The sequence below is a fragment of the Saccostrea echinata genome, unplaced genomic scaffold, assembly GCF_033153115.1.
Source record: "Saccostrea echinata isolate AGI-Se365-2 ecotype Australia unplaced genomic scaffold, CSIRO_AGI_Sech_v1 ptg000054l, whole genome shotgun sequence".
Lineage (NCBI taxonomy): Eukaryota > Metazoa > Mollusca > Bivalvia > Ostreida > Ostreidae > Saccostrea > Saccostrea echinata.
This window is the reverse complement of record NW_026889803.1, coordinates 69245098-69258043: the sequence shown is the minus strand read 5'-3', so window position 1 is coordinate 69258043 and position 12946 is coordinate 69245098. Positions and strand designations below refer to the sequence as shown.

Below are 12946 nucleotides of genomic sequence, written 5' to 3'. Positions count from 1 at the left end.
TAGGAGTAAACCTTAGAACACCATTTTCATTAGTGGTTCTAGAATATTTTTGTACACTCTCCTATATTTTCATGTTTATTATTTCCCAGGTTCTTATAATTTTGATTTGAGATTCTGCTTGGTCTTATTTCCGAGCTTATTTGTACTTATTTCAACACCTCATGTCAATTGTAATGAAAACACCAGCTCCAATAAACAACAAAATTTATTAACCTTAAAGTTTGTATATTTACATCCACTGAATATTTTCTCTTTATTTCTAAAGAAAACCATTGCCGTTTATCAGTTCATGAACAACACTAGGCATATCACCTGTATGGATTTCTTGATCAGTGGCTGTTCCATCAATGAAGCATACTATGACGTACATATCAATAACACAATAATTGATCTTTTTACACAGGTTACGCATTTTTTTCTGCAACAGCTGCGACATTAATTCCCGTACTAACAACCAAAGAAACCATTTTATTGTTTAAATAGACAAACCAAAAAAAATTATAGTATAAATAAATAACAACTGTAAATTCCTGCCTTGTAGAAAAATCCTAACAACCGTACAAAAATCACCCCCCAACCTAGCGTACGGAAACGCTAGCCCAACCTAGCCGGGGGAAAAGGCCTAGGCAAATTTAGAAACAAAAGGATCATGGGCCACAACGCTCACCTGAGTAATTTTGGCCTTGCTGTTTTTCACCTGATTTCTCCCCCCCTCCCTTAGTACTTATTGTGGCCCTGCCCTACCCCCCTGGGTCATGATTAGAACAATTTAGAATCTACACTACCCCCAGGATCCTTCCGCATAAGTTTCAGCTTTTCTGGCCCAGTGGTTCTTGAGAAGAAGATTTCTAAAGATTTTTTTCTACATATTTCAATGTAAAAATTGGATTCCCTATTGTGACCCCACCCTACCCCCAGGGGTCATGATTTGAACAATTTAGAATCTACACTACCCAAGGATGCTTCCACATAAGTTTCAGCTTTTCTGGCCCAGTGGTTCTTGAGAAAGAGATTTTTTAATGACCCCACCCAATTTTTGTATTTTCTTGATTATCTCCCCTTTGAAGGGGACGTGGCCCTTTATTTTAACAATTTAAACTCCCCTTCACCCAAGAATGCTTTGTACCAAGTTTGGTTAATATTGGCCCAGTGGTTCTTGAGAAGTAGTTGAAAATGAGAAAAAATTTACAGACGGACGGATGGACAGACGGACGGACAGCTGGATGGATGGACGACGGACAACGAGTGATCAGAAAAGCTCACTTGAGCTTTCAGCTCAGGTGAGCTAAAAAAAGAAATCTTTTAAAAAACAATTCCTGTCATTTGTACATTAAAGTATGAAACTAATGGCAAGAAGCAACATGCAATTTTCCAAATGTGAGCATTTGAAAGTGTATTTGTGAATTTTTATTTGTTTATGTATGTTATCATCTTATAGAATTTAAAAACAAAATGACTTGCTTTCACTCCTTACTTATTCTATATACTGCCTCAGTAAAAAGGCTCTACCTTTTAATCCAGGGGGCCCCTCATAACCAGTCCAGGAAATCCCTTAGGTCCAGCGCATCCAACTTCTCCAGGAATGGAATCTCCAACTTCACCAGGCAGGCCATCTTCCCCTTGTAGTCCAGGCAAACCAACCAAGCCCTTTAGTCCTGGGTCTCCAACAATACCCTGGAAATATCAAAAATATTTATATATTCAAACCATAAAATTTCTTTCCATAATGCCATCTACTTATTCTATCTTTATCCTCATTCATGATGACATGATTTCAATTTCGTGATTTACTGGATAGAGTACACTAGACATAGCATAGATTAAGTAGCTTTGTTATCTTTTTAGTATCTTTTTAAAAATAAGCAGTTTCCTGTGACTTTTCAGGCAATTATTACTAGAACTATTGACATTATATCATCCATTCATCATTTATTTTAAAAAATTACATCTTTTTAAACAAAGCCCAACAGATTGTCAATTACAGTGTATCTAAAATGGTTGTATACCACTTTATGATTTCTTTTAACTAGAAGAGAAAGGTGTCAGTACATACAAAACTTATTAATACTATCCACAATGAACTATTTCCCACTCATTTATTCTGTGCATTATCTATACATGTTTCTCCATATCATTCTAGATCCATACAGTTGAAAAAACATAAAGCAAGAAGAACTTTGAAGAAATTGTCAGACAACAAAGTCTCACCATTTAAGTCCTACTTCTCAAAAGCTAACAGACAATGAAACAAAATTTGATTTTTCTCTTATTTGAAGTAGTGACTCTTACTCTTTCTCCAGGTATCCCAGAGAAACCTGGGGGTCTGTGGGGGCCACCAGATCCTGGTGATCATGCTCTGCCAACTGGTCCCCTTGGTCCCTGCTCGCCAGGCTTCCCCTTCATTCTTAGAGTGGAGGGGACTTCCAAATCCCCAGGCTCACCTTTAGGTCCAACCCTTCCAACTTCTCCAGGAAAACCATCTGAACCCTGAAAGTTTTATCCAACTTCAGTGCAGTTTCCAAAAATACAAAATTACGATAAACCCTTATACAGGTAAAAAATTAAATCAGCTCATCTGAGCCTTTGACTTAATTGGGTGAGCTAAAAAAAAATCAAATGCTGAGGGGAGCATTCCAACAATTTTGTTATTGAACTGTAAACCGGTCCAATCTTTAAAATTATTAAACTTCTTACATTACTTCTACAGGAAAATTCTCAATTAACCACCACCTTTTGTAATTTAGAATTCAATGTGGTATAACAAATTTGGGATGAACTAAATTTCCCATCTTTAGGGAAACATGAAGTAGAGTTACCATTCTTGAAAATAAAACATTTAGCGTTTATTTTCTTAGTAGTATTTATTATAATATAAAAACACATTTCAAATTAAGAAAATGCTTCAAATAGGCTTTTATGTATGATAATTTTGTTTTTAAAAAATACAGTGAGGATTGTCCTGTTCTATTACCAATAATATGTAATAGGAATTCCTGTATATCATTTGTTCAAGGCATTGTCGTTGCTGAAACTTACACAATTAATACTGTATCACAATTTTTAAAGCAAACTTTGCATCGTTTGAAGTAGGGATTGTCAAACCAATAAAGTCATTGGAGAACTTTAGCCATGACGATATCATTTTTATTAAACAGAAAGCAAATTTTTAATTACAGTTAATGTTTAATAAAATTTATTGTTTATTTAATTCTCTAATTACCTTGTCTGTTTTTACAATGGTGATCTGGATAGCGACAACCAATTAAATGCTTCACTGACTACATGCACCTGTGGTAGTATATTGAGATAACTGACACTTTGGAATGGACGTTTATTGTGAAAACAGGGTGGCGGATGGTGGTATGTGAATTTGGCATTATAAAGAGAATTTTACAAAGCAGGAAAAATGTTCCTGAAAAATCATGGCATTATTGCGAGGATGTCATGAATCAAATGGCAATATTTCAAGAATTGACTGTATTTTATCGTCATTAGTTTGCTTTCAGCATTTTCAAAGTACTGAATGTAAATGGGAACAAATTATCCTCTTATACAAAGATGGCATCCAAATTGTCAAGTTATGGGAGTGTGCAAGTTTATTAAAAACAAAAGAGTTATCGACTGAGATTTGAGCAACATATATTTTGTTGAAGAGTATTCCTAGCAACTACAGGTAACTGAAGCTTGTAATACTTTTAAAATCCAAGACACTGGATAGAAATGTTTTTCATCTGCTTTCATGATCACTTACCAGTATGCCCTTTTGACCAGCTATTCCAGGTATGCCTTGTTCTCCTGGTTGTCCTGGGAAACCTGGTTGACCTGGTTGTCCAGGAAGTCCATCAAAACCAGGATCACCTGGATCTCCCCTAAAACCAGGCTCACCCCCAGGACAAACCCCACAGTCCTCACCTCTTCTACCTGAAATTGAACAGATAGGGAAAAAATTGCATCAAGAAAAAAAAGACTTATTGGCTTTACAACAAAGCTAGTTAATTCATGGTGAAAAGGGAAAACCTTAATAGGTGCACATGTAATTGAATAAAAGGTTTATGATCCCCACAATGCCTATTATCCCCATACACCCCAGTGACACAGCTTTTTAACATTAAGTCAATCCTTTTTAGTGTCCTAAGATATCCACAAACATGACAATGCTATCATTTGGTTTAGATCTGCTCTGATTTTACACAAGCCTACTAGTCAATGAATGATCAGAGGACAAGAACCATTAGACTTGCCTTCACAAAGCACAGAATAGTCAGCTGTCTAACATAGGATAAGAACCAGCTGACTAACCTTCACAAAGCACAGAATAGTCAGCTGTCCAACATAGGATAAGAACCAGCTGACTAGCCTTCACAAAGCACAGAATAATCAGCTGTCTAACATAGGATAAGAACCAGCTGACTAGCCTTCACAAAGCACAGAATAGTCAGCTGTCTAACATAGGATTAAGAACCAGCTGACTAGCCTTCACAAAGCACAGAATTGTCAGCTGTCTAACATAGGATAAGAACCAGCTGACTAGCCTTCACAAAGCACAGAATAGTCAGCTGTCCAACATAGGATTAAGAACCAGCTGACTAGCCTTCACAAAGCACAGAATAGTCAGCTGTCCAACATAGGATTAAGAACCAGCTGACTAGCCTTCACAAAGCACAGAATAGTCAGCTGTCCAACATAGGATAAGAACCAGCTGACTAGCCTTCACAAAGCACAGAATAGTCAGCTGTCTAACATAGGATTAAGAACCAGTAGACTAGCCTTCACAAAGCACAGAATTGTCAGCTGTCTAACATAGGATAAGAACCAGTAGACTAGCCTTCACAAAGCACAGAATAATCAGCTGTCTAACATAGGATAAGAACCAGCTGACTAGCCTTCACAAAGCACAGAATAGTCAATTGTCTAACATAGAATAAGAACCAGCTGACTAGCCTTCACAAAGCACAGAATTGTCAGCTGTCTAACATAGGATAAGAACCAGCTGACTAGCCTTCACAAAGCACAGAATAGTCAGCTGTCTAACAGGTAACAGCATTCAAATTCAGATCTGGAATAACAACTCTTTCAAGTTGGTGCTAAAATATTAAAGCTCATTATTATTTAACAAATTCAACATTTTTTTTCAAACTATCTATTAACATATTGAAGAAAAATGACACACCTCTTTCTCCTGGGATTCCATCATGCCCATCCTCTCCAGGGATTCCTCCTATCCGGGAAATCCTGAAGGACCTCTTGAACCAGTAACATCCAGACAATCTCCAGGGATACCAGGAAATCCCTCAGGACCAGGTTCTCCCCTAGGACCAGGAAGTCCATCAAGACCAGGTCTTCCTACTCAGCCTGTTAACCAGGGTATCCTTGAACCGTTTCTCCAGGTGATCCCAAATCTCCTGGCACTCCTTTTAATCCAGGTATTCTAGGCAATCCAGGCACTCCATCAAGACCAAAGCCATCTGGAATAAAATAAGTAATCATTGCTTGAGTTTAGAAAATGTTAACCAGGGTTTGAGAAAATGCAAACAAGTGCACAATGCTATGATTATTCAAAGAAAATAAGAAATAAAAAAAACTAAATTTTTGTACTTTGTGCAAATCAACATAATAATCCTTAAAAAATACTTTGGTCTCCCTTGTGTCCTGGATAGGAGAATCCAACAGGTCGTCTCCTCCCTGGTATCCCATCAGGCCCCTGTAGGTCAGGGGGGCCATCACGTCCATCGGGACCATCATTTCCTGTACAGTATACAAATTATAAGATCAATCATCTGACAGCATGTCTAAATATTAATTCTCACATCTACTTATACTAAGTAATTATTAATTGAATTCCTAACACTTACCCGGGAATCCTGGAAGACCTTGTGGGCCAGGGTCACCTCTGGGTCCAGGACAACCTTGACCCCCACCATCTGGATCTCCTTCTGGACCCTGCAATTTCATTTTTTTTTTATCATTTACATGTACTTGAATATTTAACTGAATTCTAAACACTAAAATTTAGTAAAATCAAAACTATTTTTAATTCATTAAGAATTTGGGAATAAGTATGGATATTTTTTTTTATATATTTTGGAAATGGATTAAAATCATGTACAATTTCAAAAATTAATCACATGCAAATTTTGAGAAAAGGGTTCACAAATGGAAACAATTTTGGGTCTGATTCTAGATTTTCCAAAATGAGGACTGCATGTACTGAGCAATTAATGTGATGCAAGTAATTCGCTACTACTTTTGAAATCTATACATATTAAAAAATTTGAATATCATTATAAAGATATTATGTAACATTGCCAAATAATTGTATTGTCATGGCAACCCACCAGATCTCCAAGGTCACCCCTTATCCCCTGAAAACCAGGGTCTCCAGTTCTGCCCTAAAAGCAGAGAAACAGCCTTAGGAGAGGTGACAAAAATATACAAAATTTACCCTGATGAGAAGATTGTGACATAAGATCTAATTATAAATTTCTTATTCAGAACTCCATAAATAGTGTAAAATCTTAACTTACTAGTCTATCAGTTATTGTTTGTTGCCACTCTATTTTACTAAAATCTAAAATAAGCCTTCATGCCTTAGTTAATTTGAGGGGTGGATCTTACTGTTTCTCCTGGTAATCCATCATATCCTTGTCTCCCCTTTTCTCCCTGTTCTCCTTTCAAACCATAGGGTCCTGGTGGGCCGTCCTTACCTCTCTTGCCCTAAAAAAAGGTCATAGAAACAAAATATATCATGTTATCACCATACCTAAGACATAAAATTAAAATCGCCATAAAAATAAGGGCAAATAAAGAGTCAAAATGATCCCCCCATCATTGCATTCCCTCATTTCTTGCATTCCAGGCATCCCAAAAGGCCCTTTATCACCTGGCAAACCTGGAAATCCCTAAAAACAAAAATCCAGGTAAAAGTCAATGAAAGCTACATTATAAATCAAATCTATCTCAGTCTATGTTTTTTCAGTTACCGGTACATGTTTTTCAAAAATTTGTTATATAATATGAAATTAAATTTTTCTACTACAACTTATTACAGATTGTCCATGTCTATGGCCTTCAGATAAAGGAATAATAAAAGACAAAGAGCTAGGTTCACTTTATGCATAAAATGGCCATGCCCTTATATCAATTAATTGACTATCACTCTCTGTCCCATTTCATATATCAAAATAAAGTAGAGACTTAGTGCTTTCATTTCCTATAACAAAATTTCTTTTTGAGAATCCAGGTATTGGAAAACAGGCTTTGAGAAAATGCAATGTTCTTGAATTTTGCAGAAAACATGTGTATTTGACTATCCTCAGCAAAGAAATAAAATATGAGCACAGCCCACGGTCCAAAAATTAAAACATGTTTTGTGATCTTCAGAAACAGATCTTTCATTATGTAATTGCATATTTTGGATCAGAGGTTGTGCTCTATATGAAATATTGAAAAAATATCTCAACTTTTGGCCATTTTTAAGGGAATTTACAGGATATGGGAAAAATGATGCATTTTATGACGTCATAATGCATTGCCTAGAGAGAAAATTACGTCATGTTCAATAGATACACGGTCACCAAGGGTCCAAGTTATAAATTCTGCATTTTCAACCAAAACTGAGCAGTTTCGATTTTTCAAAAATTCTCAGGGCCAAAAAAGGCCCCAAGTGGCTCTTGCTCTTTTCAAGTTAAGTTGGATTGTTATGACAGAGAGAGTAACAGTAGGGAATTTCCCACTAACCGGATCACCACTCATTCCATTAAATCCGGGTCGTCCAGGTCTTCCTCCCTCACTTGGGTCTCCCTGATACCCCTTTTCTCCCATCAGAATCTCGTCCAGTTTGTTTCCTGGTAAAGTTGTGATGGAGCCTTTAGGACCTTTGAGACCAGGTAATCCTACCTCTTCCTGAAAACAAACAATCATGTAAATTATAGGTCAACACAACAGGTCAATTAGCCTGGAATTTCACACAGTTTTAAAATTTTCTTAATGATAAATTCAATGTTTTACATTTACACTGGTGACCAAAATAAACTTTCTAATGCCTCTTTAGCATTGGTTAAATAATAAAGGATATTTTGCATGAAATATTCTTAGACTATTACATTACATGTGCTATTCTTCAACAAAATTGTGGTGAATGATTATAATGCATCCATATTGATAAGTGATTTATCTACAGAAGTATACCTGTAACTTCAACTGCCAATGAACACTGACCTTTTCACCTTTGGGGGGATTTCTAACCTGGTCTCCCATGCTTCCCTTTGGCCCGGTTACCTCCTGGAATTCCAGTCGGCCCCTAAAAATTTTAAAGAAGTAATATTTAATTAGAAAAGATATATTTTATGATAAATGAAGGTACCACAATATTCAACTGAGCTACAAGAAAATTAAAAAAACTACATCATATGAATGCCCTAAAATATATTCAATACTACTTAGTATATTTCCTGCTTCCCCTCCCTGTACCCCACTTCTTTGATGGCTTCATTGTTGGAATAATGAAGAGATATCATAAAGATCTAGCAAATTTATGTCAATATATTTTATTTTGAAAATATGACCAAAGAAAACAGACCAAAAAAATTCCTCAACACTGGGACAGGTACATGTACTCATCTTCTTTCATGTTCTTGTATTTCTAGACTTATGTTACAAGATCAAAAAAAATTTAATTTCAAAAATTACAGTTGAACTTCGGTATCTCAAACACTGATATCTCGAATACCATGGATATGTCGATGCGATTTGGAAGTCCCACCCACTTATTCTTCTATGTATTTTACCCTCAATATCTCGAATCTTCAGATATCTCGAAGTTTTTTCTCAGTCCCCTCGAGTTTGATATAACGAGGTTTTACTGTATTTTGATCATTTCCTGCAGGAACTAGCAAATAACAATAAATGGTGTACAGAGAGAAAAATTATCTCCCTTATACTGTTTTCATTTATTATATCAAAAATCAATATGGTACTTTTTAAACATTTGTGTTTAAATAATAAAAATAGAAATACAGTAAAACATGCTTATAGCGAACACACTTATAATGAATTTACCCCTACAGTGAAGTCATTTTCATTCCCCAGGGTTTTAAACTTATTGTGAAGCTAACAGATATAAAGAATTACATTTATCACAAAGCAAAATCACAAGCATTCATATATAAAGCATGTTTTACTGTATGCTGATGCAATATTTATGAACTGTAATTTGTGAAGCAAAGTAGTTTCATTAAATTTGTCTTAAAATCATTTTACTATAACACATGTATAATCTTGTACAGGTATAGCAAACTATGGAAACAACAAGATGTGTTTGTGAAACACTGATGCCCCCATATGGCAGCTTATGGCGAAGGTTAAAGTTTCTCAAATGCAAGTCAAAATCCAGGCCAAAAGGTAAAAAATGTTGGTACCCAAAGAAAGGTCTTGTCTCGAGGAATATACCTGTGAAATTTGAAAGCCCTAGCTGCAACTGTTCAAAAGTTATGGCGAAGGTTAAAGTTTTCTAAAAGTAAGTAAAACGTCAAGGTCAAGGTCAAAGTTGTTGGTATCCAAAGGAAGGTCTTGTCACAAGGATTACATATGTGAAGTACGAAAGCCCTAGCACCAACCATTCAAAAGTTATGGCCAAGGTTAAAGTTTTTTGAAAGTAGGTCAAACTCCTATGTCAAGGTCAAAGGGTCAAAGTGGTTGGTATCCAAAGAAAGGTCTTGTCACAAGGATTACATTTGTGAAGTATGAAAGCCATAGCACCAATCATTCAAAAGTTATGGCCAAGGTTAAAGTTTTTCGAAAGTAGGTCAAACTTCTATGTCAAGGTCAAAGGGTCAAAGTGGTTGGTATCCAAAGGAAGGTCTTGTCACAAGGAATACACATGTGAAGTTTGAAACCCCAAGCACCAACTGTTCAGAAGTTATGGCCAAGGTTAAAGTCTCATAAAATTTTGCAAAAGTGGGTCAAACTCCAAGGTCAAGGTCAAAAGGTCAAATATGATGGTACTCAAAGAAAGGTCTTGTCACAAGTAATATACATGTGAAATATGAAAGTCATAGCTCCAACCAATCAAAAGTTATGGGCAAGGTTAAAGTTGACAACAGACAGACAGACAAACAGATAGACAGGACAAAAACAATATACCCCCGGGATCTTTTGATCCGGGGGCATAAAAATATCGATTTTTTCCTTGTGAGATCCTGTTGTCTTCTGATAATTGTACATGTGTCATAATAGAAACTGACTGAACATTTCTTACCCTAGGACCTGGAGGGCCAAAAGGCTCAGGGAGTCCAGGTCGACCTGGAATGCCAGGATCACTCTAAAAATAGAGACGTCCAAGATTTAATCATTGTCAGACATAAACTGGAACAATTACAGAAATATTGATTATGGAATAAAGCTCTTAAAGTTTACTGAAATTTAAGCATAGAACTTAACTTGTTAAAGTTACATTAAGATTTACATTTCATTATATATAGTGTGAGATAACACATCTGAAATCCAGTTGTTATGGTGTTGATACTTACACTAGGACCCCTTTGTCCAGGATTACCCGGATCACCTTTTGAACCAAATCCATAAAATCCATCTCCAGGATTTCCCTGTGGATTAAAAAATACATTTTATTGCCAGAAGATACATATTAAAGCCGACCTTTTGAATTATCTTATGAACAAAATACAAAATTGTACATTATAAAATCAGTAAATCCAATCTGAGACTTGATCAGCCACTTTGGAGACTTGTGCATTATGTGCTTTATGTATGCTTTACAGATTATCATAACTGGATTGGAAGACTTGAGTAATTTCTCTGTCTGTCCATCAGTCCATCCATCTGTCTGTCATTCTATCTGTGTATAACACTTCACGTCTGGACAATATCTCAAAAAGCTTTCGAGCTTTTGCAATGAAATTTATGCCCCAACTCAGGCCTTCCAAAATGTGCTGGTACCCGGTACTTTTACCCGACTGATATTATGAATATACCGGCCAAAATATTCGTTGGAGAAAAATTTAATAACACTCATATTTAATTAAAATCTCTTCCACAAGGTACCTCCTATTTTTGAAAAAGTACCATCTGTTTCTAATATTTTTGAAAAGCCCTGCCCAACTGCCTATGGGAGACCTCTATAAATTTTGAGGTCAAAAAATCAAGATCAGTAATTCATACATTGCAAGAAATGGTTTCCAGATGGTAAACTTACTTCTCTTTGAACTTTTTCAATGAAAATTTATATCATACCTCCAAGTCTCCTTATTAAAAGACAACCCCTGTTGATTTTAAGGTCAAAGATCAAGGTAAGAAATTCATACATTTAAAAAAATGACTTTCAGATGATCACTTTAGTTCTCATAAAGCCTTTTCAATTAAAACTTTTTATCATTGCTCTTTGTGACATAAAGACAACCTGTAAAGGTTTTGAGGACAAAAGGTCAAAGTAAGAAATTCAATTATTGCAAAAATTGAATTCCAGATGATAATTTTAGTTTTATTAGAGCTTTTACGATTAAATATTATTATATCATTACTCCCATTTACTTAAAGAAGATCCCTTTTGAATTTTAGGTAAAACGGTCAAGGTCAAAAATTCATATCTTGTAAAAAAAAAAAATGACTTCCTGGTGTTATAGAGAGTTCTCTTTGTTTTACAATAAAATTTTATACTTTTAGTCAATATGACTTAAAGAAGACTCTTTTGATTTTGAGAAAAGGTCAAAGGCCAAAGTCAGAAATTTATATATTGCATTCATAATTTTCAGATACATGTAATAACTTAAGTTTTCAGTAAGCTTTTGCAATGAAACTTAAGGTTCTGAATTTCTTTTAATCAAGAAAGACCCCTCGTGACTTTAAGGCCAAAGCTAAAGCTCAATGTCAATCTTTTTTTCTTTCACAATCTGCGGGTATTTTTTCATAACGGGCTTTGCCTGTCATGCAAATTATCCCACGTTTCCAACTATCGTTGATGCCCTGGCATACTCTACTAACTAGACAGTGATTCCTTAAAAATATCACTCTGAAGCTATAAGAATGACCAATATTTACAATTTTATATAATATACACATAATAAATGTAATAATTATAAATACTAGTAATAAAATCACTTCTTTTAGTGAATACTAGGATTAACAGTTGTGACAGTGCAGAAAAATTTCATAGCCAGTTACACAGTTTTTTCTGCAATGGTTGCAAGTGATAATCCCCATATTAACAAAGAAATAAAGACTTTTTTGTTTCTATGTATATCTGTATAAATCAGTCCTATAAAGTAGGTGAAATTAATATTATGTTAGATATTGTTTTATTGATCCATACATCATATTGATGAAAGAGCCAATTCTTAAGACATGGCTTAAAAAAAAACAGATCTAACTTGAGTTTAGAGTTAATCAATTGATAAACAGCCATTGGTTTTCATCAGAGAAAAAGGCAAAAATATTCAATGTAAATATTTCATACTATATATAGTTATATTTTATAATGCTGAAAATAATGCTGTTAATGAAAGAAAAAAAATTAAATGTAGTTACCTACTACACTGGTGATTTACAAACAGCTAGAAAATATTGTGTTAAATTGAACCATTGAAGAAGAAAATGTTACCCAAATGGTCATATTTAAACAAGAATGTGGGTACAATTAAGACTACATACTTTATAATTCGAAGTCAAATAACATACAACCATGATGAAGACAAGAGCCAATTACCAGCACAGACAGCAACGAGAGATGACTTACAACAAGAGATGACTTACAATGAGAGATGACTTACAATGTGTCACACCAGCAAGAACTAAGGGAGGTAATAACTAGATATGAAAGGGAACTAACTTTGTTCAGGTTAAACAATAAAAAGAGTTATAGGTTATCTAAATTAAAACATTGTTTTAATATTTGATTTATCTTCCAAAGGATTTGAGACAAGAGGCCCAGGGGCCA

The 12946-nt window shown here is 35.1% G+C and overlaps 1 protein-coding gene and 2 long non-coding RNA genes across 4 annotated transcripts; all 3 read right to left on the bottom strand.

The window, feature by feature from the left end:
* Positions 1 to 2302: 2302 nt before the first annotated feature.
* On the bottom strand, positions 2303 to 5364 carry LOC133171667 (uncharacterized). Its single transcript, XR_009718842.1, has 3 exons — positions 5171 to 5364; positions 3752 to 3921; positions 2303 to 2487 (listed from the first exon to the last, which is right to left on the bottom strand). It is a non-coding gene; the product is annotated as an uncharacterized LOC133171667 (long non-coding RNA).
* Positions 5365 to 5853: 489 nt separating this feature from the next.
* On the bottom strand, positions 5854 to 6714 carry LOC133172485 (uncharacterized). The gene is made up of 3 exons (XR_009718943.1): positions 6616 to 6714; positions 6336 to 6389; positions 5854 to 5940 (listed from the first exon to the last, which is right to left on the bottom strand). It is a non-coding gene; the product is annotated as an uncharacterized LOC133172485 (long non-coding RNA).
* A 43-nt stretch (positions 6715 to 6757) lies between these two features.
* LOC133171878 (collagen alpha-2(IV) chain-like) lies at positions 6758 to 10597 on the bottom strand. 2 transcript variants are annotated; one of them, XM_061306667.1, is made up of 5 exons: positions 10527 to 10597; positions 10256 to 10318; positions 8218 to 8299; positions 7738 to 7902; positions 6758 to 6899 (listed from the first exon to the last, which is right to left on the bottom strand). In XM_061306667.1, exons 1-5 carry the CDS (start codon positions 10586 to 10588, stop codon positions 6774 to 6776), a joined length of 498 nt encoding a protein of 165 aa, XP_061162651.1. In that variant the 5' UTR covers positions 10589 to 10597; the 3' UTR covers positions 6758 to 6773. The 2 variants fall into 2 exon arrangements, with proteins under 2 accessions (XP_061162651.1, XP_061162653.1); XM_061306669.1 differs by lacking the exon at positions 10256 to 10318 and having other exon boundaries at positions 10527 to 10587.
* Positions 10598 to 12946: the final 2349 nt, after the last annotated feature.